General features: G+C 41.5%; 1 protein-coding gene across 1 annotated transcript in view; it reads left to right on the forward strand.

The window, feature by feature from the left end:
- The window catches only part of SPINT1 (serine peptidase inhibitor, Kunitz type 1), a 47,740-nt gene extending 26,721 nt beyond the window's left edge, over nt 1-21,019 (forward strand). Inside the window, exons 5-10 of the mRNA XM_077260791.1 lie at nt 2,221-2,253; nt 2,817-2,942; nt 3,274-3,324; nt 7,949-8,119; nt 12,080-12,136; nt 19,388-21,019. Of these exons, the coding sequence (XP_077116906.1) occupies nt 2,221-2,253; nt 2,817-2,942; nt 3,274-3,324; nt 7,949-8,119; nt 12,080-12,136; nt 19,388-19,575 (626 nt within the window). The 3' untranslated portion in view covers nt 19,576-21,019. The remainder of the gene's footprint in view (nt 1-2,220; nt 2,254-2,816; nt 2,943-3,273; nt 3,325-7,948; nt 8,120-12,079; nt 12,137-19,387) is intronic.
- The last annotated feature ends 5,012 nt before the right edge of the window (nt 21,020-26,031 follow it).

The following is a 26,031-nucleotide window of genomic DNA, read 5'->3' on the forward strand; positions in this document are numbered from 1 at the left end:
TATTCTCTGTCCTCCGTAGTACCCGCCTGCTCCTGCCCCGGAACACAGCGAAATACTTCCGGGACATAGTGCGCCGGCGCATGCGCACTAATGCTTATCGGGTTTGCCCGCAGTTGGGCAAAGCATACTGCGCGTGCGCAAGGCAAGATTGCCTTGCACAGGCATGTACTACGGAGGACAGAGAATGAACTTCAATCCAATATTACGGCTAGCATGCAGCCAGCGGGTAAGGAAAGGGTGAATCAAACACCCGAAAACCCTGCCCATATGACCGAAAACCGGACCCGCCAAATTCAGGTGACAGGTTCCCTTTAAATGAACATGATTGCCTACAAGTCTATATAGTTATATACAATCTGACAGGGTGCTCAAAGTTAATATAATAAAACAGTGCCAAAGGCATCTATACATAATTACCATTCATTGATGTAAACCCTGCATAAATATATTACACAATAGGTATACCTATATTACCTTAGCAAGGAGCCACTAATACGTCAGCCAGTAAACAGCAAAATTAAGGGTGGTTGGGAGGTCCCCTCTCGCCCCATAATTCTGTACTGCTGTAGATAAGCCCCCGGTGTAACCTGAAAGATAAGAAAAACAAATTAGATTATACTCACCCAGGGGCGGTCCCGTTTGGGTCCGATGGGCGTCACGGTCCGGGGCCTCCCATCTTCATGTGATGACGTCCTCTTCTTTGCTTCCTGTTGCTGCTCCGTCACAGGCGTACTGATTTGCCCTGTTGAGGGCAGCGTAAACTTCTGCAGTATGTATGTGCTGGGTCTCTCTGACCTTTCCCGGCGCCTGCGCACTGCAGTACTTTACGCTGCCCTCAACAGGGCAGATAAAGTACACCTGCGCCGGAGCCGCGGCAGGAAGCAAAGAGGACGTAATTGTATGAAGATGGGAGGCGCTGGACCGCCCCCTGGGTGAGTATAATCTAACTAGTTTTTCTTATCTTTCAGGTTACATGGGGGGGGGGGGGGCTTATCTACAGCAGAACAGAATCCTGTAGATAAGCCCCTGATGCCAGTGGGCTGAAGGGCTCAATAGTAAACACCTATGCAGGAGACTTCCTCTAGTGGTGGCTGAAGGGCTCAATAGTAAACTCTGTGCAGGAGACTTCCTCTAGTGGTGGCTGAAGGGCTCAATAGTAAACGCTGTGCAGGAAGCTCCCTATAGTGGTGGCTAAGGATAACAAGTATGTTTTCTTTAAAATTTATGTCTAAGCTGGAAAGTTAGATTTTTATTTCTCATATTCACATCTAGCTATAATAAAGATGGGAGATTGATTCTCCGAAAACCAACGTAATAGCTGGATATTCTATTTAATTGATTTTATTCAGTCCGTTTTCCTGGCAGTAAATAGTCTGGACAGTATGGGCACAGTCACGTGTTTGCAGTGCAGATGTGTGCATGATGCAAATGATCTCTACAGCTCTGTGAATTATCATGATCATCTGGACATCGTTTTACACTCTCCCCCCAACCCCCCCCCCCCCCCCTCCTACATTTAGTACAGAAATGGGGATTAAGACCAGAGATATATGGAATAAAATATGCTGGACTAACCCTTCCCCCACCCCAAAAAAATAAACCATATAGTCAAATTAAAATGCATGCGAGCTACACATGTATATACTGTACAGGCTAAATGCCAGCCAATTCCTCGGCCAACCCTCCGTGACATTTGTGGAAAAACATTTTGTCCTTTAGTAATATTTAGTCTTCCAAAACGAAAATCGATGGATTGCCAATTTGCCACTTTTTTTTTTTTTTTGGTAGATGCAAAATGGCCTTCTCTTAAGGTGCAAAATAATTTCCCCAAAGGTCTGTCTTAATAATGGGGCTAACTAGGCTGAAGCCTAAAGGCCTGTCGATATTTTGTTCTTGGTAGGATTGTGAGGTCCCACGGCCTCCTTCCTTATTACAACTCCATGAGCAATACAGTCTAGACATTACTTGGTCTCATGTGCCCGAACACTTCTTTACAAGACCCTCAAATGGATATAAATTACTACTTTATTAACCAAAGATTGAAGTTTCGTAGGGGGTCCGAAATCAATTTTGGCCAGGGCTGGATTAACCCATGGCCGGCCAGTCCACTAGGCATCTCCGCATGCAAACTTATGTTTGGCAGCACATACAAGTGTGTTTTGAGACGGTCTCTGTGGATCTTTGTCTTCCGTCTAATTCTCCTTCATTTCTGCATTGCAGATGGCTTCGATAAAGGAAGAAGACTGAAGCCCGGTAAATATATTTTGGTTTTATGACTTGAGTCTGTCATTTTTTTTTTTGCAAATAATTTAATTACGGTATGTCATATCTAATAAAAAATTTTTTAAAATGGTTATTGCCCCTCCTGGTTGAGTGCAGAATTGGCCATTGTGGCTTGGCAGCTTGCCCCGGCAAAACTGTGCTGTAGGACCGGTCACAATGGGCCCTGCTGTTGGTCACTGATGGTATTCACTGTGTAGTTTTTATAATGCGGCATTGTAGCGGTGCCACTGATTAGCATTCCCGCAACTTGGTAACAGTGTAGAGATATTTGGCTAATTTATGGCACTGGTTTTCAGGCACCATGTCGTATATGGCTGGAGCCCACCATACTGAGTGGGGTCATGAAGCCACATACAATGTGAAGCTGGCCCTTACTGTATTACTTCACTCCCATGTCACCAACAATAGTGTGAAAAATGTCTGCACAGTTTGATTTCCTTTTTCTGTAGTTTACACTAATTCCAATGTTATTTTATTAAAATATTTCACTTGTTTTCAATATATTCTTGCTGAATGCTCCTTTTATCCTCCAGTTTGTGATGGCAGATGCCACCATACACAGTTTCGCTGCGATGATGGCTGCTGCATTGATGCGGCTCTGGAATGCGATGACACCCCGGACTGCAGTGACCATTCTGATGAGGCCTCCTGCGAAAATTGTGAGTATTTGGTATTTGCCCTCGACAGGTCCAGTGCTGGCTCTCTGCTTCATCTCAGGTCATTCATTACTGGCTGCAGTGGTGATATCACAACTATGACTGCAGCAGCGATGTTACTGCCCCTGCCGGCAGTAATCCAAAACAGGAGCTGCAGCAGCAGGCAGGTGGCTCTAGACCTAGGTGCCATCTGTGTTTATTCAAGATGTGTTTTGGGGACAAAAAAGAAAAATGCCCCCCCAAGTCAATAGATTGTGAATGAGTTTAATGATGATTTGGATCAGTATGGGCAGTATGGTGCCTTTTTTTAGTTTTTCTTTTTTCTTCTTTGTAGATGATCGAGAATTTAGGAAGTTGCAAGATCTCGAAGTCCCAAACAATAAAGGTATATCCTTCTTTACAGACTGTATAACTGAAGCTCCTACATACATATTAGATAGCTGTCGGCTGTATCATCATTTGGCTGACAGACATCTTGGCCATTACCCCCATCCTCGTCAAAGCACGCCTGAGTTCTCTATCAATGGTTGTACTCTGGGCAATAAAAATATCAATAGTCCTAAATCCTTACAGGGATTTTCCCACAAATAAGGTTAACTTTAATCAACATTTTCATCAATAGGTCGTTGAATAAGAATTTCCACAATTGGATGTGTTTAAAATAAAAAACAAAATTAAAATATATTCATGTGCTGAGATCTTCTAAATGTTGCGGTCACGACACAGTTGCTAGAGATCCTGTGGGTAGGAGCTCCTTCCCTATGCCTAAAGCTAGGGGCACCCTAGCTGTCCTTGCTCCCCAGATTACTTCTAATGGTGAAGAGACCTGGGCCACCTGCCTTACTGAGCTCCTAAATCAGCCATGATCTGTCCCCGCCCCCAGGGAAGTGGGGAGTAGCAGTGTATACTAATACACAAACCAGACTAAAAGGGTAAGATGTACATGGATAAATAAAAATACCAATACAATACAAATATGCACTCACAAACACCACAGTGGAACACCAGGAAGTAAAGGAAGGAAAACCAAAACTGGAGAAGATGACTATATGCACAAAGACAAATCTCCACGCAACAGTGTTTAGAACAACACTCCAAATAACTTCCATCTTCAAAACCAGGCAGTATGAAACGAACACTGGCAATCCCTGCTTACCAGATGGGAGTAGCAAACACTGAATACCTGAGATCATCAAAGCAGGAAAGCTTCGGGAGCTCTCAAATGAACAGATTAACCTCTGCACTGCTAGCAGAGACCTGCACTGTTTTAATGTGAAGGTGAAGTGCTTCTAATTTGTGCAAGAGTAGGAGAAATCAGACACTGCCTCTTCTGGCATCTGTCCCAATGAATCTGTGACAGCGCCCCTGCTGTGTACTGTGTAATGGCTGTGTTTGTGCATGTGCAGGAACAAGGTCTGATCTTACCAGAGTTCCTGGGCCAGGGTGGGGGAAGAAAAACAGTATATAGATAGAACATCTGATTCTTTCAGGTAAAACATTGCTTAAAAACAGTTAGTGAAATGTTCTGCTCACAAAAGAATCTCCTGTGATCCCATGCTGTCCTGCCTGTATACTTTTTTTTTTTTTGCTTCCTCCCCTGCCCAGGAACTGTGGTATGATCAGACCATGTCCCTGTACGGTCAGACACAGCCATTACACAGTACAGGCACAATTATAAGATTATCTCAGCACAGGAACATTTTTTTAACCCATCCAATTGTGGAAGTTAATATTATTCCAAGATCTACTGATTAAAATAAACTTTGTTGGAAAACCCCTTTAAGTCCTTTTCCGCTGATGAAGCTGCTTGACAGCAGCGATACCTGTAAGAATTGCCTTCACTGATATTTGGTTTATGGATCCTAAATTTTGACCTTCTCTATGACTTGGCATATGGGTTATTTATCTTTGGCATTTTTACCTCTTTCTATGATATATACCATACAATTTCCAACTCGTTACACTATATTAGCTTCATATATTGTTATGATTTGCACAATGCATTTTAGTGATTATCTTTGATTTTTTTTTCTTCTAATATTACTGATTTATCATAGTTATTAAGGTTGAAGAAAGACTTTAAGTCCATCTAGTTCAACCCATAGCCTAACCTAACATGCCCTAACATGTTGATCCAGAGGAAGGCAAAAAAAAAAACATGTGGCAAAGAGTGAGCTCCACATTGGGGAAAAAAATTCCTTCCCGACCCCACATACGGCAATCAGACTAGTTCCTGGATCAACACCCTAACAAGGAATCTAATATATATACCCTGTAACATTATACTTTTCAAGAAAGGCATCCAGTCCCCTCTTAAATTTTAGTAATGAATCACTCATTACAACATCATACGGCAGAGAGTTCCATAGTCTCACTGCTCTTACAGTAAAGAATCCGCGTCTGTTATTATGCTTAAACCTTCTTTCCTCCAGACTTAGAGGATGCCCCCTTGTCCCTGTCTCAGGTCTATGATTAAAAAGATCATCAGAAAGGTCTTTGTACTGTCCCCTCATATATATACACATTAAAATAAGATCACCCCTTAGTCTTCGTTATTCCAAACTAAATAGCCCCGAGTGTAATAATCTATCTTGGTATTGCAGACCCCCCAGTCCTCTAATAACCTTGGTCACTCTTCTCTGCACCCGCTCCAGTTCAGCTATGTCTTTCTTAGAATACTGTGTACAGTTCTGGTCTCCAGTGTATAAGTGTGGTCGAACTAGTGACTTGCATAGAGGTAAAATTATGTTCTGCTCATGAGCCTCTATTAATGCATCCCATTATTTTATTTGCCTTTGTAGCAGCTGCCTGACACTGGCCACTGAATATGAGTTTGTCATCCACCCATACACCCAGGTCTTTTTCATTGACTGTTTTGCCCAGAGTTTTGGAATTAAGCACATAGTTATACATCTTATTACTTCTACCCAAGTGCATGACCTTACATTTATCCCCATTTAAAGCTCATTTGCTATTTATCAGCCCAAGCTTCCAGTTTACATAAATCATCCTGTAATATAAAATTGTCCTCCTCTGTATTGATTACCCTGCAGAGTTTAGTGTCATCTGCAAATATTGAAATTCTACTCTGAATGCCCCCTACAAGTTCATTAATAAATATGTTAAAAAGAAGAGGGCCCAATACTGACCCCTGTGGTACCCCACTACTAACCGCGACCCAGTCCGAGTGTGCTCCATTAATAACCACCCTTTGTTTCCTATCCCTGAGCCAGCTCTCAATCCACTTACACATATTTTCCCCTATCCCCATTATTCTCATTTTATGTAACAACCTTTTGTGTGGCACCGTATCAAAAGCTTTTGAAAAGTCCATATACACTACATCTACTGGGTTCCCTTGGTTCAGTCCGGAACTTACCTCTTCATAGAAGCTGATCAAATTAGTCTGACATGATCGGTCCCTAGTAAACCTGTGCTGATACTGGGTCATGAGGTTATTCCTCTTCAGATACTCCAGCATAGCATCCCTTAGAATGTCCTCCAGGATTTTACCCACAGTAGAGGTTAAGCTTACTGGCCTATAATTTCCGAGTTCAGTTTTTGTCCCCTTTTTGAATATTGGCACCACATTTGCTATACGCCAGTCCTGTGGTACAGACCCTGTTATTATGGACTCTTTAAAAATAATGGTCTATCAATGACTGTACTTAGTTCCTGCAGTACTCGGGAGTGTATCCCATCCGGGCCCGGAGATTTCTCAATTTTAGTGATTTTTAGACGCCGCCGTACTTCCTGCTAGGTTAAGAAGGTGACATTTGATGGGGAATTTTTGTTATCACTGATCATATTATCTGCCATGGGATTTTCTTGTGTAAAATATTGATGAAGGTCATTTAGCATATTGGCTTTTTCCTCATCCGCATCCACCATTTCCCCCAGACTATTTTTAAGGGGGCCAACACTCTCATTTTTTAGTTTCTTACTATTTATGTAGTTAAAGAATATTTTGGGATTATTTTTACTCTCTCTGGCAATGAGTCTCTCTGTCTCAATCTTTGCTGCCTTGATTTGCTTTTTACAGAATTTATTTAATTTTCTGTATTTATTTAATGCCTCCTCACTACCTACTTCCTTTAATTCTCTAAATGCTTTCTTTTTGTCACTTATTGCGCCCCTTACAGCTCTATTTAGCCATATTGGTTTCCTCCTATTTCTAGTATGTTTATCATCCTATTTGGTGTTTCTCTGCTTACATATAAATTAATATTTTATTTACACCTCACTGGTGTTCTGGGTTATCGTCTTGATATTTTTAATTGGTTTTATTGGATTTTTCTCTATTTGGTCATTTTAGGGATAAATCTATTCAATTATTCATTACAGATTCTGTTTATATTTCTTCCCAAAGTGTGTATGATTATGGGAATTATTGCATCACTCATATGTCAGTGTTATAGGCATTTTTTTTGTTTTAAAATTGTGTACATATTAGTCCTAATAATTATCTATATATAGGTGTGCTTATCAATTCCATAATGCTTTCTTCCTCTTTTTTTTTTTTTTTTCTTTTTTGTATTTTTGTTGGATTTTTAATTCCCCTGCCCAACAATCGATTGTCTGAGGTTCCCTTAAAGATTAGATTGTCGGTTAAACCTGCTGATATCAGGATGTACAGGGGGCTTGAAGGCAATCTGTCAGCAGTTCTTTGCTTTGTAACCTGATTCAATCCCTGTTTTCTCTGATGTAGATAATCCTGCCCACAGCCTTGATTGGCGGCTAGCTGACCAGATACACAGGAAGCTGCCAATCAGGGGTGGGGTTATACAGATTGGATGGACTGCTGTGCACACAACACCTAGTCCTCTAGTGATAATCTCCTGCTGATAAAACACTGATTCTATTGAAACTATCACTGGTATCATGCTCTCTGCTCCTACATTATGCTGCCGTCAAATTACATAGCCAGTATTTCCTCACCAATTCCCTTTTTAAGTGTTTTTTTTCCTTACTGAACATGCATATTTTGATTACTGTTTATTGATTTGCAGTTCGATGTGTGGAATTGCCCGATACTGGTCCGTGCCGAGCCAGCTTCTCTCGTTTTTACTATGATCCTGTAGAAATGAAGTGCATGGGCTTCACTTATGGCGGATGTGCCGGAAACAGGAACAACTTTGTTCAAGAATTTGACTGCGAAGAGTTTTGTAGAGGAGTTACTAGTAAGTCTGGCTTATTTATAACTTTATATATACCATGCAGGCTTTGTTTTAGCCACTGCTGTTATCTAAGAAATGATAGGTTGGACCCAGAAACTTACAACCTGGCTCTCATGGCCACTGAGGACAAAATTGTGAGAGTGGGATAAAACCTTGCCTATGGTACCAAAGCCTGAGCGTGTAAGTGTGTGTATAGTGAGAGGCTTTGCTCTTCTCTTTTTTTGTTTTTTTCCCCGATTTGAGTAGGATCCTAGTATGTTAGAGTTGGAAGGGACCTCCAAGGTCATCGCGTCCAACCCCCTGCTCAGTGCACGAGTCGCTAACCCATCCCAGACAGATGTCTGTCCAGCCTCTGAAGACTTCCATTGAAGGAGAACTCACCACCTCCCTTGGCAGCCTGTTCCACTCATTGATCACCCTCACTGTCAGTTTTTTTTTCTAACATCTAATCTGTATCTTCTCCCTTTCAGTTTCATCCCATTACTTCTCGTGTTTTCATGTGCAAATGAGAATAAAGATGCTCCCTCTACACTGTGACAGCCCTTCGGATAATTGTAGACCGCTATTAAGTCTTCTGTCTCCTTTTCTGCAAGCTAAACATTCCCAGATCCTTCAATTTTCTATTAATTAAAATGTTCAGTATTTTTTTTTTTTTTTAAAACACTAGTGACCTGTTATATAAAGTATTTGTCACCAGATTTCACAAGCTGCATTTTATGTAGAGCTAAGACCAGTTAATTTTTAGAAGATTTTTTGTGTTCAGTGACAGCCAGAGCGCTCGAGTGTGTATTCGGTCTCCACTCACTCAGGCTAGGTTAACATTAGCGCTTCTGTGTGCAGCGTATCATCTGCATGCGCAAACGCATGCCAAAACACATGCAAAAGCAGGCTTACTCTATGCATCATTTTGCGCATGACGCAAACCAAAACTCTGTTTGTGCATGCGTTTAAATGCGTTTTGCCATGCGGTTGCTTTTTTAATGCGCATGGTGGAGGCTGTGACATCATTTTCAGGACATGCGCAGTCTAAAGTACGAATGCGTATCGAACGCATTCGTATGCATGTCATTGCGTAACTGCGTTCCCATAGACACTAATGCGTTTTTTTGACGAAGTTGGAGCGCCCCCACGCAAGGGCAATGGGGTACTCTGTACCGGGTTCTTTGGTTCGGGGGATGTCACGGTGGCCTGACCCGGTCTGGCCCTTTGAGGGGAGTCCAATAAAAGGAAATAGTTTCTATGGGAAGTGTTCGTGACGCCACCTGTGGTATTCGGTCAGGGTGACCGACGCTGTTTAGGGGTCCGCTGGGGATGATGTGATGGCAGCTAGATGGTATACCTTCCCACAGGTGAAGTATGTCCCCAGGGCTTCCCAGAGTGTAGATGGTGATGGTCGATGATATAAGGCGCAGTGAATAACGAGGACACAAGGTTGCAGTCTCTTTACCTTTACTGAAGGCTTCAGTGTCCACAGTCCAGGGTACAGATCACAGGGCAGGCAGAGTCCGGCCGGTCTGAAGGCAAATCCAGAGTCCCCTTATCCAGGTGGAAATCAGTAGCCTTCCTCTAGCGCCTGGGTGTTGTAGTACCTCCCTGCTGAGCTTTTCGGTAAGGTCCTCACAACTATTGGAGATGTTTAGTCTCTTACTCTCTCTGTCCCCCTGATGGTTAGGATAGGACAAAACCCGTATGACTGGTGGCCTGAGGCTTTTTACAGGGACCCTACCACGCCCCAGACCCGTATAAGGTTGGTCAGCTAACGTGGAATTAACTGTCCTGCCAGTCTCTGAAGTAAAGCGTAGTGATCCTTACTCCCTCGGTGTTCTGGCTACCGGATTGCTGCGCCTCAGAAGGAGGCAGCCTTTCACAGGGCAGAACTCCTTCTGGTTTCTTCTCCCTTTTGACTTCGTTTCTCACCCTCAGCAATACACTTCTCCTTTTAATGTCCCTTTCTTTGGATGCTGCTGCACGTGGGGCAGGCGCAGCTCCGTGGACCCTCGTCCTCCTCAGACCGCAGTCTGGAACTGACCGGAGCTCACTCCAGCCAGCTTCTGCCAAACTCCGTCGGGCTCTGACTAACTTTCTATCCAGACCACCAGTTTTACCTAATTGTGAGGAGTGCCCTAATAGATAGAAGCATAGCTCCCCCTGGCGGCCTGGTGTGTGAAGTGTGTTGTGTGGATTGTGATACCTGGCAAGAAGATCTCCTTTATTGCCTTCAGACGTAATATCACTCCCCCTGGTGGAAGAATAACATTACTGCAACGACCAGGACTCTGGGGCACTGCACAATCATCCACAATCATCTGCATGCGGACGATTGCGCAATATTTGATGCCTCAAAAAATGCAACATGTTGCATTTGCCAGACCCTGCTGCACACCTCAAAATGACGCATGTGAACGCATCCGCAAGTGAACGCATGCAAAACATGTCCCTGTGTACACAATGTTAAGGATATGGACGCATGTGGATCGATGCTGAACGTATGCTTGCGAGTCGCCCTGCCAGGGCTGTGGAGTACTCTGTACCGGGTCCAGTGTTCACAGGGAGATGTCACGGTGGCGACTCGGTCCGTGGCCCTGGGCGCCCATGTAAAAGGGGAAGGTCTTTAAAGGGAATAAAGTTTGTCGTGACGCCACCTGTTGTATTCGGTCAGTGGGAACCGACGCTGCTTTAAGGGGTCCTCTGGGGTGATGTTATGGCAGCTAGATGGTAGAACGTCCCGCAGGTGAAGTATATCCCCAGGGCTTCCGGTGTATAGATGGAAGATGGTGAATGGTGCAGTAAGGAACGAGGGCACAGGTTTGCAGTCTCTTTACCTGGTTTACTGAAGACTTCAGGCAGCCACAGTCCAGGGTACCAGATCACAGGGCAGGCAGGGTCCGGCCGGCTTGCAAGCGAATCCAGAGTCCCCTTTACCAAGTGGAGTTAAAAGCCTTCCTCTAGCGCAGTGGTGTTGTAGTCCCTTACTGCCTATGGCTTCAGATAAGGTCCTCACAGATGTTCTCTCTCTGTTCCCTGTATAGGATAGGACAAAACCCGTATGACTGGTGACTTGAGCCTGTTTATAGGGACTCTAGCACGCCCCGGGCTCTAAAGGTTTCAGTGTCTTCAGATGTGTGTGGGGACAGATAACTTGCAATTCAGCTGTCCTGCCGGTTTCTGCTGTAAGGCTACTTTCACACTAGCGTCGTGCACTGCACGTCGCTATGCGTCGTTCTGTAGAAAAAAACGCATCCTGCAAAATTGCTTGCAGTCGTGCGACGGTTGCGTCAGACCGTTGGCAAAAAAAAAGTTGCATGTAACGTTTTATTGTGCGTCGATAGCGTCTTTTCCACTCTTCTGCCTCGGACTGATCCAGTCTGTTTCCTGGCAAGAACTGACTTACTTTCCCTACAGACTACCATATATACGGGAAGTCGCCTATCAAAAGCTCCCCCTGGTGGCCTACAGTGTCAATGTCTTGCATGCTTGTGTTTACATGGTGAGTTATCCCTTCTTGCCTCCAAACGAAACATCACTCTCCCTGTGAGGAAAGCAATGCTACTGTGACGACCAGGACCCTGGGCGCCACACTTGCGCACAGAAACGCAAATGTGAACCGGCCTCAGCCTGACTGACACACTGGCCAGTATAAGCGGCAGCTGAGATCTCATCAGGGAGGAGGGGCACTGAGGAGCTGTTAATCAGGTTAGGTGGGCAGAGGCTGAGGGGTAAACTTTTTTTTATTTTTTTATTTATTTTTTAATAACAATTATTCAGCCATTCTAGCTTTGGATTTTTCACTGGTAGTATGCCAGCCTTTTCAGATGAAGATTTATTTAATTCTGTGCGGTTTGTATTCTAAAATATGACCATTGTAAAGAGATTTTCTAGCTGCTGAATGTAGATTTCAAGTCGAATTATAGTCTTTTTAATGGTCACAGTGGTTTAAACAAGTCCAATTTTTCTCGTTGACAGATGATGATATTTTTAGAGCAAATAGAGAAGATCCAAGTGCACAAGAAGGGGGTTCAGGTGAGTGAGTCCTTTTCCATCTAATTCTATAAAATGATTTTTTTTAAAATATATACACAATCTACACACCGTGTTGTCTGTAATTTTAATATGTTGAATAACCTATTTATAAGCTTAAAGGTGAACGGTCACCATAGTAGTCAGCATATTACAGGGACCCATCTGCTCTACTGATATCCAAACTGCAAAGTTGTTAGTTCTTCCTGTTGATTCATGTTGGCCACACCGCTCTACAGGTTGTGTGTGGTATTGAAGCTCAGCCTTATCCACTGAGATTGCTGCAGTCTTGACCATTCGATGCAATTCTTTCAAAGTCATCAGCACATGTTGTCTTTAAAAGGCTTGCTACAATGTATCTAGGCTCCATTCTGCTTTGGTCAAAGGTTACTAAGAAGGGTAGAAATGAAATGGGTACGCAGGGCTTAAAGACTCTACTCTTTGGGGGGAATGTTATGTTTAACAATATTTACATATAACAAGTCCTAAATGTGTTTTTTTTTTTCATTAACCCCTTAAGCCCTGGAGCTTTTTTCGGTTTTGCGTTTTCATTTTTCACTCCCCTCCTTCCCAGAGCTATAACTTTTTTTATTTTTCCCCTCAATATGGCCATGTGAGGGCTTATTTTTTGTGGGACGAGTTGTACATTTGAACGACATCATTGGGTTTACCATGTCGTGTACTAGAAAATGGGGAAAAAAATTCCAAAAAGTGCAATCCCATGCGTGTTTTTTGTTTTGGCTTTTTTGCTAGGTTTACTAAATGCTAAAACCAACGATTATGATTCTCCAGGTCATTACGAGTTCATAGACACCAAACATGTCTAGGTTCTTTTTCATCTAAGTAGTGAAAAAAATTCCAAACTTTGCTAAAGAAACAAACAATTGCACAATTTTGTTACCCCAGGAGTCTTCATTTTCCGTGATCTGGGGTTGGGTGAGGGCTTATTTTTTTGCTTGCCTAGATGATGCTTTTAATAACACCATTTTGGTGCAGATACTGTACGTTTTTTGATCGCCTGTTATTGCATTTTAATGCAATGTCGCAGAGACAAAGTAATTCTGGCATTTTGACTTTTTTTTTTTTTTTCACGCTACACCGTTTAGCAATCAGATGAATCCTTTCTTCTTTTTTTTTTTTTTAAATTGATCGGGCGATTTTGAACGCGGCAATACCAAATATGTGTAAGTTTGATTTTATTTTGAAAGGGGGGGTGATTTAAAAAAATAAAATAAAATATATATATACAGTGGGGCAAAAAAGTATTTAGTCAGTCAGCAATAGTGCAAGTTCCACCACTTAAAAAGATGAGAGGCGTCTGTAATTTACATCATAGGTAGACCTCAACTATGTGAGACAATTTGAGAAAAAAAAATCCAGAAAATCACATTGTCTGTTTTTTTTATCATTTTATTTGCATATTATGGTGGAAAATAAGTATTTGGTCAGAAACAAAATTTCATCTCAATACTTTGTAATATATCCTTTGTTGGCAATGACAGAGGTCAAACGTTTTCTGTAAGTCTTCACAAGGTTGCCACACACTGTTGTTGGTATGTTGGCCCATTCCTCCATGCAGATCTCCTCTAGAGCAGTGATGTTTTTGGCTTTTCGCTTGGCAGCACGGACTTTCAACTCCCTCCAAAGGTTTTCTATAGGGTTGAGATCTGGAGACTGGCTAGGCCACTCCAGGACCTTGAAATGCTTCTTACGAAGCCACTCCTTCATTGCCCTGGCGGTGTGCTTTGGATCATTGTCATGTTGAAAGACCCAGCCACGTTTCATCTTCAATGCCCTTGCTGATGGAAGGAGGTTTGCACTCAAAATCTCACGATACATGGCCCCATTCATTTTTTCATGTACCCGGATCAGTCGTCCTGGCCCCTTTGCAGAGAAACAGCCCCAAAGCATGATGTTTCCACCACCATTACAGTAGGTATGGTGTTTGATGGATGCAACTCAGTATTCTTTTTCCTCCAAACACGACAAGTTGTGTTTCTACCAAACAGTTCCAGTTTGGTTTCATCAGACCATAGGACATTCTCCCAAAACTCCTCTGGATCATCCAAATGCTCTCTAGCAAACTTCAGACGGGCCCGGACATGTACTGGCTTAAGCAGTGGGACACGTCTGGCACTGCAGGATCTGAGTCCATGGTGGCATAGTGTGTTACTTATGGTAGGCCTTGTTACATTGGTCCCAGCTCTCTGCAGTTCATTCACTAGGTCCCCCCGCGTGGTTCTGGGATTTTTGCTCACCGTTCTTGTGATCATTCTGACCCCACGGGGTGGGATTTTGCGTGGAGCCCCAGATCGAGGGAGATTATCAGTGGTCTTGTATGTCTTCCATTTTCTAATTATTGCTCCCACTGTTGATTTCTTCACTCCAAGCTGGTTGGCTATTGCAGATTCAGTCTTCCCAGCCTGGTGCAGGGCTACAATTTTGTTTCTGGTGTCCTTTGACAGCTCTTTGGTCTTCACCATAGTGGAGTTTGGAGTCAGACTGTTTGAGGGTGTGCACAGGTGTCTTTTTATACTGATAACAAGTTTAAACAGGTGCCATTACTACAGGTAATGAGTGGAGGAAAGAGGAGACTCTTAAAGAAGAAGTTACAGGTCTGTGAGAGCCAGAAATCTTGATTGTTTGTTTCTGACCAAATACTTATTTTCCACCATAATATGCAAATAAAATGATAAAAAAACAGACAATGTGATTTTCTGGATTTTTTTTTCTCAGTTTGTCTCCCATAGTTGAGGTCTACCTATGATGTAAATTACAGACGCCTCTCATCTTTTTAAGTGGTGGAACTTGCACTATTGCTGAATGACTAAATACTTTTTTGCCCCACTGTGTATATATGTGTATATATATAATATATATATATATATATATATATATATATATATATATATATATATATATATATATATATATATATATATTTTATTATTATTATTATTATTATTATTATTATTATTATTATTATTATTATTATTATTATTATTATTATCCTTTTTAATTTTGGCATGCTTCAATAGCCTCTATGGGAGGCTAGAAGCTGCCATAACTCGATCGCCTCTGCTACATAGGCGATGCTCAGATCGCCCCTATGTAGCAGAATTACAGCATTGCTATGAGCTCTGACCAGTGGGTGGCGCTCATAGCAATCTGGCATCAACAACCATAGATGTCTCAAGGAGACCTCTGGTTGTCATACCGATGACCGGTGCTCGCATTTCCGGCCGGATGGCCAGAAGCGCTTGTTAAATGCCGCTGTCAGTTTGACAGCAGTATTTAGCTAGTTAATAGGCGTGGGCGGATCGCGATTCTGCCTGCGCCTATTGCAGGCACATGTTCGCTGTACATAACAGCTGACATGTCCTGGCTTTGATATGAGCTTACCGCCGGAGCCCACATCAAAGCGGGGATTCTGCCATCGGATGTACTATTCCATCCAATGGCAGGAAGGGGTTAACAATGTTACATCATTTCCCTTCTATACCCTCTGTTGCTGGCTGTTGAGTGAGTTAAAAGAGGGGCTGTCATGAAGATCTGGAGAGTCTATCATGTTATGTCTTTCTGAGTGCCTCTCAGTTGCTTTATGACCACAGACAACATAACATAAAAGTAGAATTTACAAAACAAAAAGAGACTGCCTAATCTAAATGGTGCAACATTTTTCACGTAACTCAATTGCAAAAATACATTTTGGCCCCAAATAGAAAAATATTTAGAATTGAGTTCTCAGTAGTTGATACCTTTTTAATGGCTAACTGAAAAGATGGTAACAAATTGCAAGCTTTCCAGACTACTCGGGTCCATTCACCAGGCATAGACTAATACAAATTCTGAAGAATCACATGTTTATGCACAATACAGTCCAGAAATAATGCCATAGAGAAGACAGGTGACGTGAAGCAGAACTACCATTATGTGAGAGTGATAAACAGTTATGTCCATAAAATATTGGAACAGATGCATTTTAGTGAGAAACAAAAATTTGTCCCCAAAAAGTGGACAACCCCCTTCCCGACATGCGCAGTGTATATATGGAGCTGCGTTCCCACAAATTGCCGTATATACACTGCGTGATGATGGCGCTGGCTCACGCTGAGCGCCACCACGATTAAATGTGGGTGTTGGCTCTATGCAAGAGCTGACACACTGCAGCAACTCCCACGACCCTTGCTACCACCGTTCACGGGTGTTGAACTCCTCTGATGCTGTCGGTAGTACCAGTGACATCAAGGAGCATCGCTAAGGAAGGGAGCTCCCTCTGTGCTCCCATCGGCACAACGCGATTGCATTGTGCTGACGGTCTGAATGCTAAAGATGGCTGTGGAGTCACCCAGGGAAGCTGCCTGTCAACTCCTGCTCAGAGCACGAGCTGACTCAAGTCCTCTCTCCCTGTTTGAGAGAAGCCAATATAATGGCCTGCAATGCTTCTGCATTAGTTCGCAATCAGTCAGTGGAAAATTCATTCCCCATCCTGGAACAATGTAAAAAAATAAAACAAAAGCGTTGTAATTTAAAAAAATAAAATATAAATATATATGTGTGGGTGTATATGTGTGTGTGTGTATGTGTATATGTATATGTATATGTATATATATATATATATATATATATATATATATATATATATATATATATATATATATATATATATATATATATAATCAAGGAAAAAAATGAGAAAATATTAATCCGTTAAATACATTTGTGTAAAAACAAAAAGGTACACATTTGGTATCGCCACGACCAAGACTACCGAACCTATAAAACTGTCCCACTAAAAAATAAAGCATGCAAGGCAAAAACAATGCGTTATCATACCGCAGAACAAAAAGTGGAATAAAATGCGATAAATATACATAAGAATGGTAGAGCTGAAAACATCATCTTGTCCCGCAAAAAAGCAAGCTGCTATTCAGTACCATCAGCGGAAAAATAAGTTTTATAGTTCTCAGACTAAAGCGATGCAAAAATGTATATATATTTATGTAAAACGCCAAAACATTAAAAAATAAATGTGATATTGCTGTAATCATACCGACCCGAAGAATTAAAGCTGCCTTACCAAATTTTACCATACATGGAACGGCCTTAAAGGAAACCCCAAAAACAATTCCTGAATTGCTGGTTTTTGTTCTTTCTTCCCAAATATCAGAATAGAAAGTGATCAAAAAATGTCATGTGACCAAAAATAGTACCAATAAATACATCAACTTGTTCTGCAAAAATCAAGCCTTCACATGATTGTAAGCCGAAAAATGAACAAAAATTATAGCTATCTAAATATAGCGATGCAAAAACTTGTTTTTGCAATAAAAATCTTTTAGTGTGTGTGACAGCAGCCAAACCTAAAACATACAAACATAAATCTGGTATTGCTGTAATTGCACTGACCCGAAGAATAAAGTCTCCTAACCACTTATACCGAACGAGGAATGGCATAAAAGATAAATAAAACCAATTCTTCGCCTGCTGATAATTTGTTCATTCTGCCTTCCAAAGAGCGCAGCAAGGCTCGGGGTACATTTATGCTGCGATCTGTACTTAGTGCTTACATTGGGTTTCCTTGTAAATCTCTGAAATACGTGATTCACATGGAACCTCTGGCGGAAGATTCCGTATAATGAGTCAGATGGAGGCACTGTTGACGCCATAGGGCCTGTGATCCTGCGGTGTCCATCTTTTTAGATGTGTGGTCTGATAGTTTTTTTTGTTTTTTTGTGCATTTCTGAAAAGTACACCGCTGAACAAAGGCCAGACGGAGTCCAGAGTAACTCTGCTGCCTCATTATAGTGAATGGACCCCTTGAAGGTGTCATCTGGATCACATCACTCAGAGAAGTAGATGGAAACCCCAAATTAACTGCTCAGCGTAGAGTGCCGTATAAACATGATTCCAAATGCTCTCCATGCATGTGTGGTGACTGTCACACAGCCACGACATACAGCTGCGGAGCCAAACAGCTGATCAGCCGGAGCGATCCAGGAAGCCAGGTTCCCTCTGCAGCTTATTCGGTAAGCGCTATAGCTTGCCGAACAAGCAGTGACCCTATCAAATTCGCTCATCTCTACTCCTCACCCGCCAAAAGAAATTCAGCTAATTCAGTGCTCCCAAATCCAAATGCTTCCCTCCCTTCTGAGCCCCACAGTGTACCTAAACGACATACAGCATCCACATGTTTGGCATTTCTGTAGTGATGAGCGCCCACCTAACTTACGGGTTCATACCTCCAGAAGTACGGGCTGGACACAACGTACTGGTCACTACAACGTACCGGTCACTACAACGGCAGTTTGCAATTTTCATTCAACAACATCCACTGCTGCTTTGACTCATGAAGTCAAAATAGTCACTACATCTGTAGATAAATTCCCAAAGTGCTCTTCTAGCACTTCAGGGCTCTCTATAAGGAGTCTGAAAACTATTCTAGGAAAATCTACGCTCCAGGAGGCAAATAGCGCTCCGTCCTTCCCATTTGGCTAAGTAGAACTGTACAGCAACATATGGAGTATTTCCACATTCGGCAGAAATTGTGGGACAAATTTTGGTGCCATTTTTAACAATTTCCAGGTGTGAAAATGAAAAATACAGGGCTAAAACAAAATTTTGATGGTAAGTATGTAATTTTTTTTTTCTGCACTGCTCAATGATATAAAATTCTGTGATTCTCCTGTGGTGTCAATATGATCACTGCACGCCTACATGAATTCATTGAGAGGTGTAGTTTGTAAAACAGGGTCACTTATGGGATTTTTTTTGTTCTGGCACCTCACGAGCTCTACCAATGTGTGGGTTCAAGATGCTTGACACACGTCTAGGGGCTCTAACTTCCAAAATGGTTTTGTGGGTGGTGTTCCACTGTTTAGGCACATCAGGGGGTTCTCCAAACACAACATGACACTCTCAGAACATCATTTCAAAATCTGTGTTGCAAAACCTCACTCGAGCCATTCTGAGCCCTGCCGTGCAGCCAAATAGTAGTTTTCCTCAACATATTGGGTATGTCGAGTTTCCCTAGGGTGAACAAGTACAGACAGAGTATCACAGGTGCTCGAGTGAGATTTTCACGTCCCCGTGACTGCAAGTATCGTGGCTGTGTAACAGCTGTGACACTTGGGGACGCTAACATCTAACTGGAGCACCCGCTATACTATGCATACCTGAGCACCATAGGCTACTGCTAGTAAGGAGCACTTGAGCTCATCACTAATTAAAACCTCTGTGCTTCTTCTTCCACAGGCTCAGCTGAAGTAGCCATTGCAGTGTTTCTTGGCATCTGCATCCTGGCTGTCCTTGCTGTGATCGGATACTGCTACCTGAAAAAGAAAAGCAGTCGTAAGCGGACAACGAATGTAAACAACACTGTTGTGTCTGCGACAGAAGACACCGAGCACCTTGTATATAATCGGACCACCAAACCAGTTTGATTGGCTAGTGCCAACCTATGGAAAAATATATTTGCCATTGGACTTTATTCAACACTCCATGCTGAGGTCTAGAGCACTGAACTTTCACAAAGGCCCTTAGTGGGTAAAGAAGACTAGAAGACTAATTTTTTTTTCCTTTGCCAAATGATGGAAGCCACTAAACCCTGCAGATCAGGGCATAGGCAGAATTTTTCTTCTTGGGGAGGAGGTCTAGTTGTTATTTTCTTACATAATTTCTTTATTTCCTCTTTGTGCTCCTGCCCATTGCTTATAAAATCAGTCACTTGCGACATGAGCCCACTGTAGTAAACAGGTGACCAGTGATGTAATCTTGGTACATGATGTGGTGCCATGAGCTGGCATCTTTTTAAGTTATATATCGATCCTTTTAATACTCCTTTGCCTGTGCACCTGCTTGTCAATACTTTTTTTTTTTGTCTTCATTTTAATATATATTGTAGATATAGTATTGTAACAATGCTTTATTTGGCAAGTTCTCGTTAGTGTGAAGAAACAACTTTTCCTCTCTTGTTAGTAAATCTCCTGTATATAAATGAAAGGTACTGTAAATGGCTATAGCCTAGAACTATTTCACACATTTTATTTTCTGTATTAGACCTATGAGTTCATTAAAGGGGTAATTTCCATTTTCAGAAATTAGTATTTTCAGATGGCTTGTGTAAATACAAGCATTTTGCAATTGACTGTTTTTAAAGTTTTAGTTAGCTCTTGAGATATTAACACTTATGTTTACATGTCGTTGCCTTGTAAACCCACCACCGCTGCTAGAAATCGGAACATTTGCAGTGTTTAACAGTGCCACCTCTTTTCTACTGGCCTTTTATGCAGTTTTGAAGCTGGCCTGGATCGCTGGAGTGTGCAATTTACTTCCTAATCCTGATCCGCTTCAGAGTAATTTAAAAGCTAGGCACCTGTGGTGGTCGGTCTCCTTGGTGATAAGTTGTAAACAAAAGAAAAGTATTAACATTTTTACTCGTTCTTGAGATATTAACAAACAGTTAATTACAAAAGTGCTTGTTTTTACAAGATCTATCTGACCAAATCCATTTGTGACAATGAGAAAAATACAAAATGTGTTTTTTTTTTTTTTTTTTTTTTAATATAATTATTCCTTAATGATAACTATTGAGGAATAGTAGTCACGTTTTGCAATGCTTTACTAAATATAACTGGTTGGCCAGTATACCATGGAACAAAAACCGGTCACATAAAGTATCTTAAAAAATCCAAAAAATGGAAACGCATATCATACCCACAATACAGATGGTAATGCAATGGGGGTTTGAGCTTAGACAGATTATTCTGTATTTTATGCAGAAGCTCCAAATATTCACTTCCTCCTGAAAATATATGAATTTGACCTTCGGCTCAGTGCAATGTTCAGGGGGTAAAGCAGTTTTTCAAGATCATGTGAAAAATAAAACCACACACAAAAAAAATCCAAGGCAGACAATGTTAAAATAAATGTAGAAATATTCAGTGATCTCCACTGGTGTTTGTACATCGTCCCTGTAGACTATCTACACATGTAAGTGCTATAGCCGATCATCAGCCTCAGAGGTCACTTGCGTAGATTGGTCCATCATCACCGCAGCCAAGAAAAAAAGAGCTGATGGGGGATATAATGGAGGAGTATGAGTTTATTGCTAACATTACCGGCATTTAAGCCAAATATTTTATGATCTTTGAAGGCTCCTATAGTCACGTAGTCAGTTTGGCCATGTATGCAAGTGGTCTCGATAGTCTTTTAAGAAGCGGTAAGATTCAGAATGACATGGATGAGCAGTTGCAATATGGTCCAACACATTGCGCAGGAGTGTCATCTTCTCCTTCCTAGATTAGTGTTGAATCTATGGCTCTTCTAGGACTATACCATTACCAGAAGTTCTCCTACGATTCAAAGATTAAAAATGCTTGTATAATATGGAGTTATTAAACAGATATGTATAGTTTTATTCCAGGTTTTAACACCAAAGTATTGTTTGTTCCATTAACAGAATGTGGAATAAAAGGAAAAAACAAACTACTGTGAATATTGATTTATTACAGCGAGATGTATTTTATTTAAAGTGCAGATTCAACAACATTTGCCACATGCTGTTTAAAGCAATGTGTTGTCAGAAAATGACATCAGATTTTTTTTGTGCCTATTGGATCTTTTGAATAAAACTGTAGTTTATCCCTATCCCATATCACAATGTGTATTAGGTTGCCGTCACACTAGCAGTATTTGGTCAGTATTTTACATCAGTATTTGTAAGCCAAAACCAGGAGTGGGTGATAAATGCAGAAGTGGAGCATATGTTTCTATTATACTTTTCCTCTAATTGTTCCACTCCTGGTTTTGGCTTACAAATACTGATGTAAAATACTGACCAAATACTGCTAGTGTGACGGCAGCCTTAAAAGTAGAATATACTGTATATCTTGCAATTTTTACACTGGCCACTGGAGCATTTAAAACTTTAACTTCCTGTGGTTTCAGGAAACACGTGTACATTAGCAGCAATGAATTAACGCCTCTAAATAGCGTGCGCATAGGTAATTGTTAAGGGAGGGGGAACAGAGTTAAGGTACCTTCACACGAAGCGACGCTGCAGCGATAGCGACAACTATGTCGATCGCTGCAGCGTCGCTGTTTGGTCGCTGGAGAGCTGTCACACAGACCGCTCTCCAGCGATCAACTATGCCGAGGTCCCCTGGTAACCAGGGTAAACATCGGGTAACTAAGCGCAGGGCCGCGCTTAGTAACCCGATGTTTACCCTGGTTACCAGCGTAAAATCTAAAAAAAACAAACAGCACATACTTACATTCACGTCCCCCTGCGTCCACTTCCTGACTGACTGAGCGCCGTACAGTGAGAGCAGAGCGGTGACGTCACCGCTGTGCTGCTTTCACTTTCACTTTGCGGCGCTGAGTCAGAGGAGGAAGCAGACTGCAGGGGACGCAATGTGAGTATGTGCTGTTTGTTTTTTTTACATTTTACGCTAGTAACCAGGGTAAACATCGGGTAACTAAGCGCGGCCCTGCGCTTAGTAACCCGATGTTTACCCTGGTTACCAGTGTAAAATATCGCTGGTATCGTTGCTTTTGCTTTCAAACACAACGATACACAGCGATCGGACGACCAAATAAAGTTCTGGACTTTATTCAGCGACCAGCGACATCACAGCAGGATCCTGATCGCTGCTGCGTGTCAAACGAAACGATATCGCTAGCGAGGACGCTGCAACGTCACGGATTGCTAGCGATATCGTTATAATGTCGTTTCGTGTGAAGGTACCTTTAGCTGTGATATCACACTTTGGGAATGGTGGATCCTGTGTTATCAGCTGTGTGTAGAGCTGTTTTCAATCATTATAATCCTGCTTCTGCTGATAGGAAGAGTTGTCATCAAGTTCCTCGACAGGACTGGATCTGTGGTCGCTGTGCAAAATTACTAACTTTTTTTTTTTTTTCAATGATGGGAATATGAATAAACTCAATTGCTAAAAGTGGGAAAAAATCACAATAGAATGAAAAAAAAAAAAAATGTGTGTGTGTGTGTGTATATATAGATTTATATTTATAATTTTTTTTTTTGTCTGATGATTATTACTTTCCCTTTTTAGTTGCTCCTTTGTATCTAGCTGCATCGGTTATCATTTTGTCAGCACGACCTGGCATTAGAATCCTTAATTTGCACTGATTTTGGCAGTATAACCTGTTAATGATGAATGACTGACACTGGCACGTCATGAGCAGGTGTCTGTTCCTGCAGAATGACGTGCTATATCCGCCCTGGATTAAAACGGTCACTGTGTAAACATGCACTTGACCGTTCCTTGCTGGGAAAAAAAAGTGAAATAAAACACCATGAAAAACACATGTAAAATAAAAATAGTATCGCTGAAAAAGACATCTTGTCTTGTAAAAAACAAACTGCCATGCAACTCAATCAGTGGAAAAATGGAAAACCTCAGAATAAAGTAATACAAAAACCAATATTTTTTTTTCTATAAAATGGTCTATAAAATGCCAACTTAAATTATATAAGTGTGGTATGGCTGTAATCGCACTGACTCGAAAAATAAAGCTGCCTTATAAATTTTACCACAAGGTGTACAGCATGAAAAAATCCCAAAAAACAATTACTGAATTGCTATTTTCTTTACTCATTCTGCTTCCCAATAATCAGAATATAAAGCAATCAAAACCTGCTATGTGTCCTAAAATAGTACCAATAAAAATGTGAACTCCCTCATAAAGCCCTCACATGACTGTCGGCAGAAATATGGAAAAATTATAGCTCTCAAAATATTGCAGTGCAAAAACTTTTATTTTGGGGGAAAAAAAAAAGCGTCTTAATGTGAAAGTTGCCAAACAAATAATATTTCTAGTATCGCTGTAATCGCACCGACCCAAAGAATAAAGTCATGTAATCACTTATACAGTAAAAGGAAGGGAGTAAAAAACAATAAGAAAGGCTCGGCTCACATTTGTCCTGTGCTCTGCCCTGAGCACTTACAGGGTTTCCATGTAAATCTCCTGAAATACGTGATTCAGATGGAACCCTGACCGTACATGGCCTATAATGAGACAAATTGAGGTACTGTGGACGCTGTCAGGCCTATGATCCAGATGTGCTTTTTTTTTTTTACGCATGCATGAAAGCGTGGTCCACCACAGTTTTTTGTGCACTTCTGTTTCGTGGTATCAACCTTTTCAGAAGAAGTCAGACCGAGTCCAGTGTAACCATGCCACCTCATAAGTGAATGGATCCCTTGGGAGTTTCATCAAAATCCATGTACTTTGTAAATATAGCTGGGAACCCCGATGAAAGTACTCAGCATAGAGCACAGGATAAATGTGATCCAAATGTTCTGCACCTTAAAATGCCACCAATAAGGCCTTCTACTCAACCCACAAAAAGACAAAAACCCACTTGGGTCTGTCATCTGTTAACAAAAATCTTGGGGGCTTCCACATTACTGGTAGCACAAAAGCTCTGGAAAAGTGACTTGGCTCCCAACAAAAAAAATCCAGCGACATTGTGCTTCGAAATGCCCCACAGCGTGTGTAAATCGCAGTTGGCGTCCACATGTTTGCCATTACTGTAGCGAGGAGAAACAACTTACCGTAATTTATGAGGTGTGTGTCTCCAGAAGCATGAGCTGGGCAATACAATGGCACACTTGCATTTTTGCTTGGCAACATTCACTGCTGCTTCTGGAAAACACCCATGGAGTCCAGATCATCACTACACTTGTAGATAAATTCCCAGAGGGGTATAGATTACAAATTAGGGTCGATTGAGGGGGATTCTACTCTTCTAGCACTTACGGGCTCTGTATATGTGTTATGCAGGTGAACTGAATGCAACAGCGGAGACAACAGGCGGGATTAACTATCTACTTCTAATTTGTTCACTTAACAGGGTTAAATGTGGGAAAGATTATGACAGATAAATCGCACAAGAATAATATTTACAGTATCATTCACAGACCCTTACACAGTGGGAACGGAAAGTATACAGACCCCTTTAAATGTTTCACTCTCTCATTGCAGCTATTTGGTAAATTCAAAAGAAGTTTTTGTTTTTTTTTCATTAATGTACACTATGCACACCAACTTGACTTAAAAAAAAAAAAAAATAAAAAAAAAAAATAAAAAGTAGAAATTTTTGCAAATTTATTAAAGAAAAACTGAATTTGTATCTGCTCAAAGAAATAAAGGGAACACTAAAATCCCACATTCTAGATATCGCTTGATGAAATATTCCAGTTGTAAATCTTTATTGATTACATTGTGTAATTTGTAGAGAACAATAAAACCTAAAAATGATCAACGTAAATCACAATTAATATCCCACGGAGGTCTGGCGGTGGAATGATGCTCAAAATCAAAGTAGAAAATTAAGTTACAGGTTGAACCAACTTCAGTGGAAATGCCTCGACAAGGAAATGATGCTCAGTGGTGTGTGTGGCCTTCATGTGCCTGTATGACCCCCCCAACAATGCCTGGGCATGCTCCTGATGAGGCTAACTCCTGGACAGTCTGTGGTGCAACATGACGTTGGTGGCTGGTGCGAGCAGTGAGACTATGGAACTCTGTCGTATGATGTTGTAGTGAGTGATTCATTACTAAAATTTAAGAGGGGACTGGATACCTTTCTTGAAAAGTATAATGTTACAGGTTATGTATACTAGATTCCTTGATAGGGCATTGATCCAGGGAACTAGTCTGATTGCCGTATGTGGAGTTGGGAAGGAAATTTTTCCCCAATCTAGAGCTTACTCTTTGCCACATGGGTTTTTTTTTGCCTTCCTCTGGATCAACATGTTAGGTTAGGTTATGGGTTGAACTAGATGGACTTAAAGTCTTCCTTCAACCTTAATAACTATGTTGCTATGATGTGCTCAATTGGATTCAGGTCTCGGGAACGGGTGGGCCAG

Source organism: Ranitomeya variabilis, chromosome 1, assembly GCF_051348905.1.
Source record: "Ranitomeya variabilis isolate aRanVar5 chromosome 1, aRanVar5.hap1, whole genome shotgun sequence".
Classification (NCBI taxonomy): Eukaryota; Metazoa; Chordata; class Amphibia; order Anura; family Dendrobatidae; genus Ranitomeya; species Ranitomeya variabilis.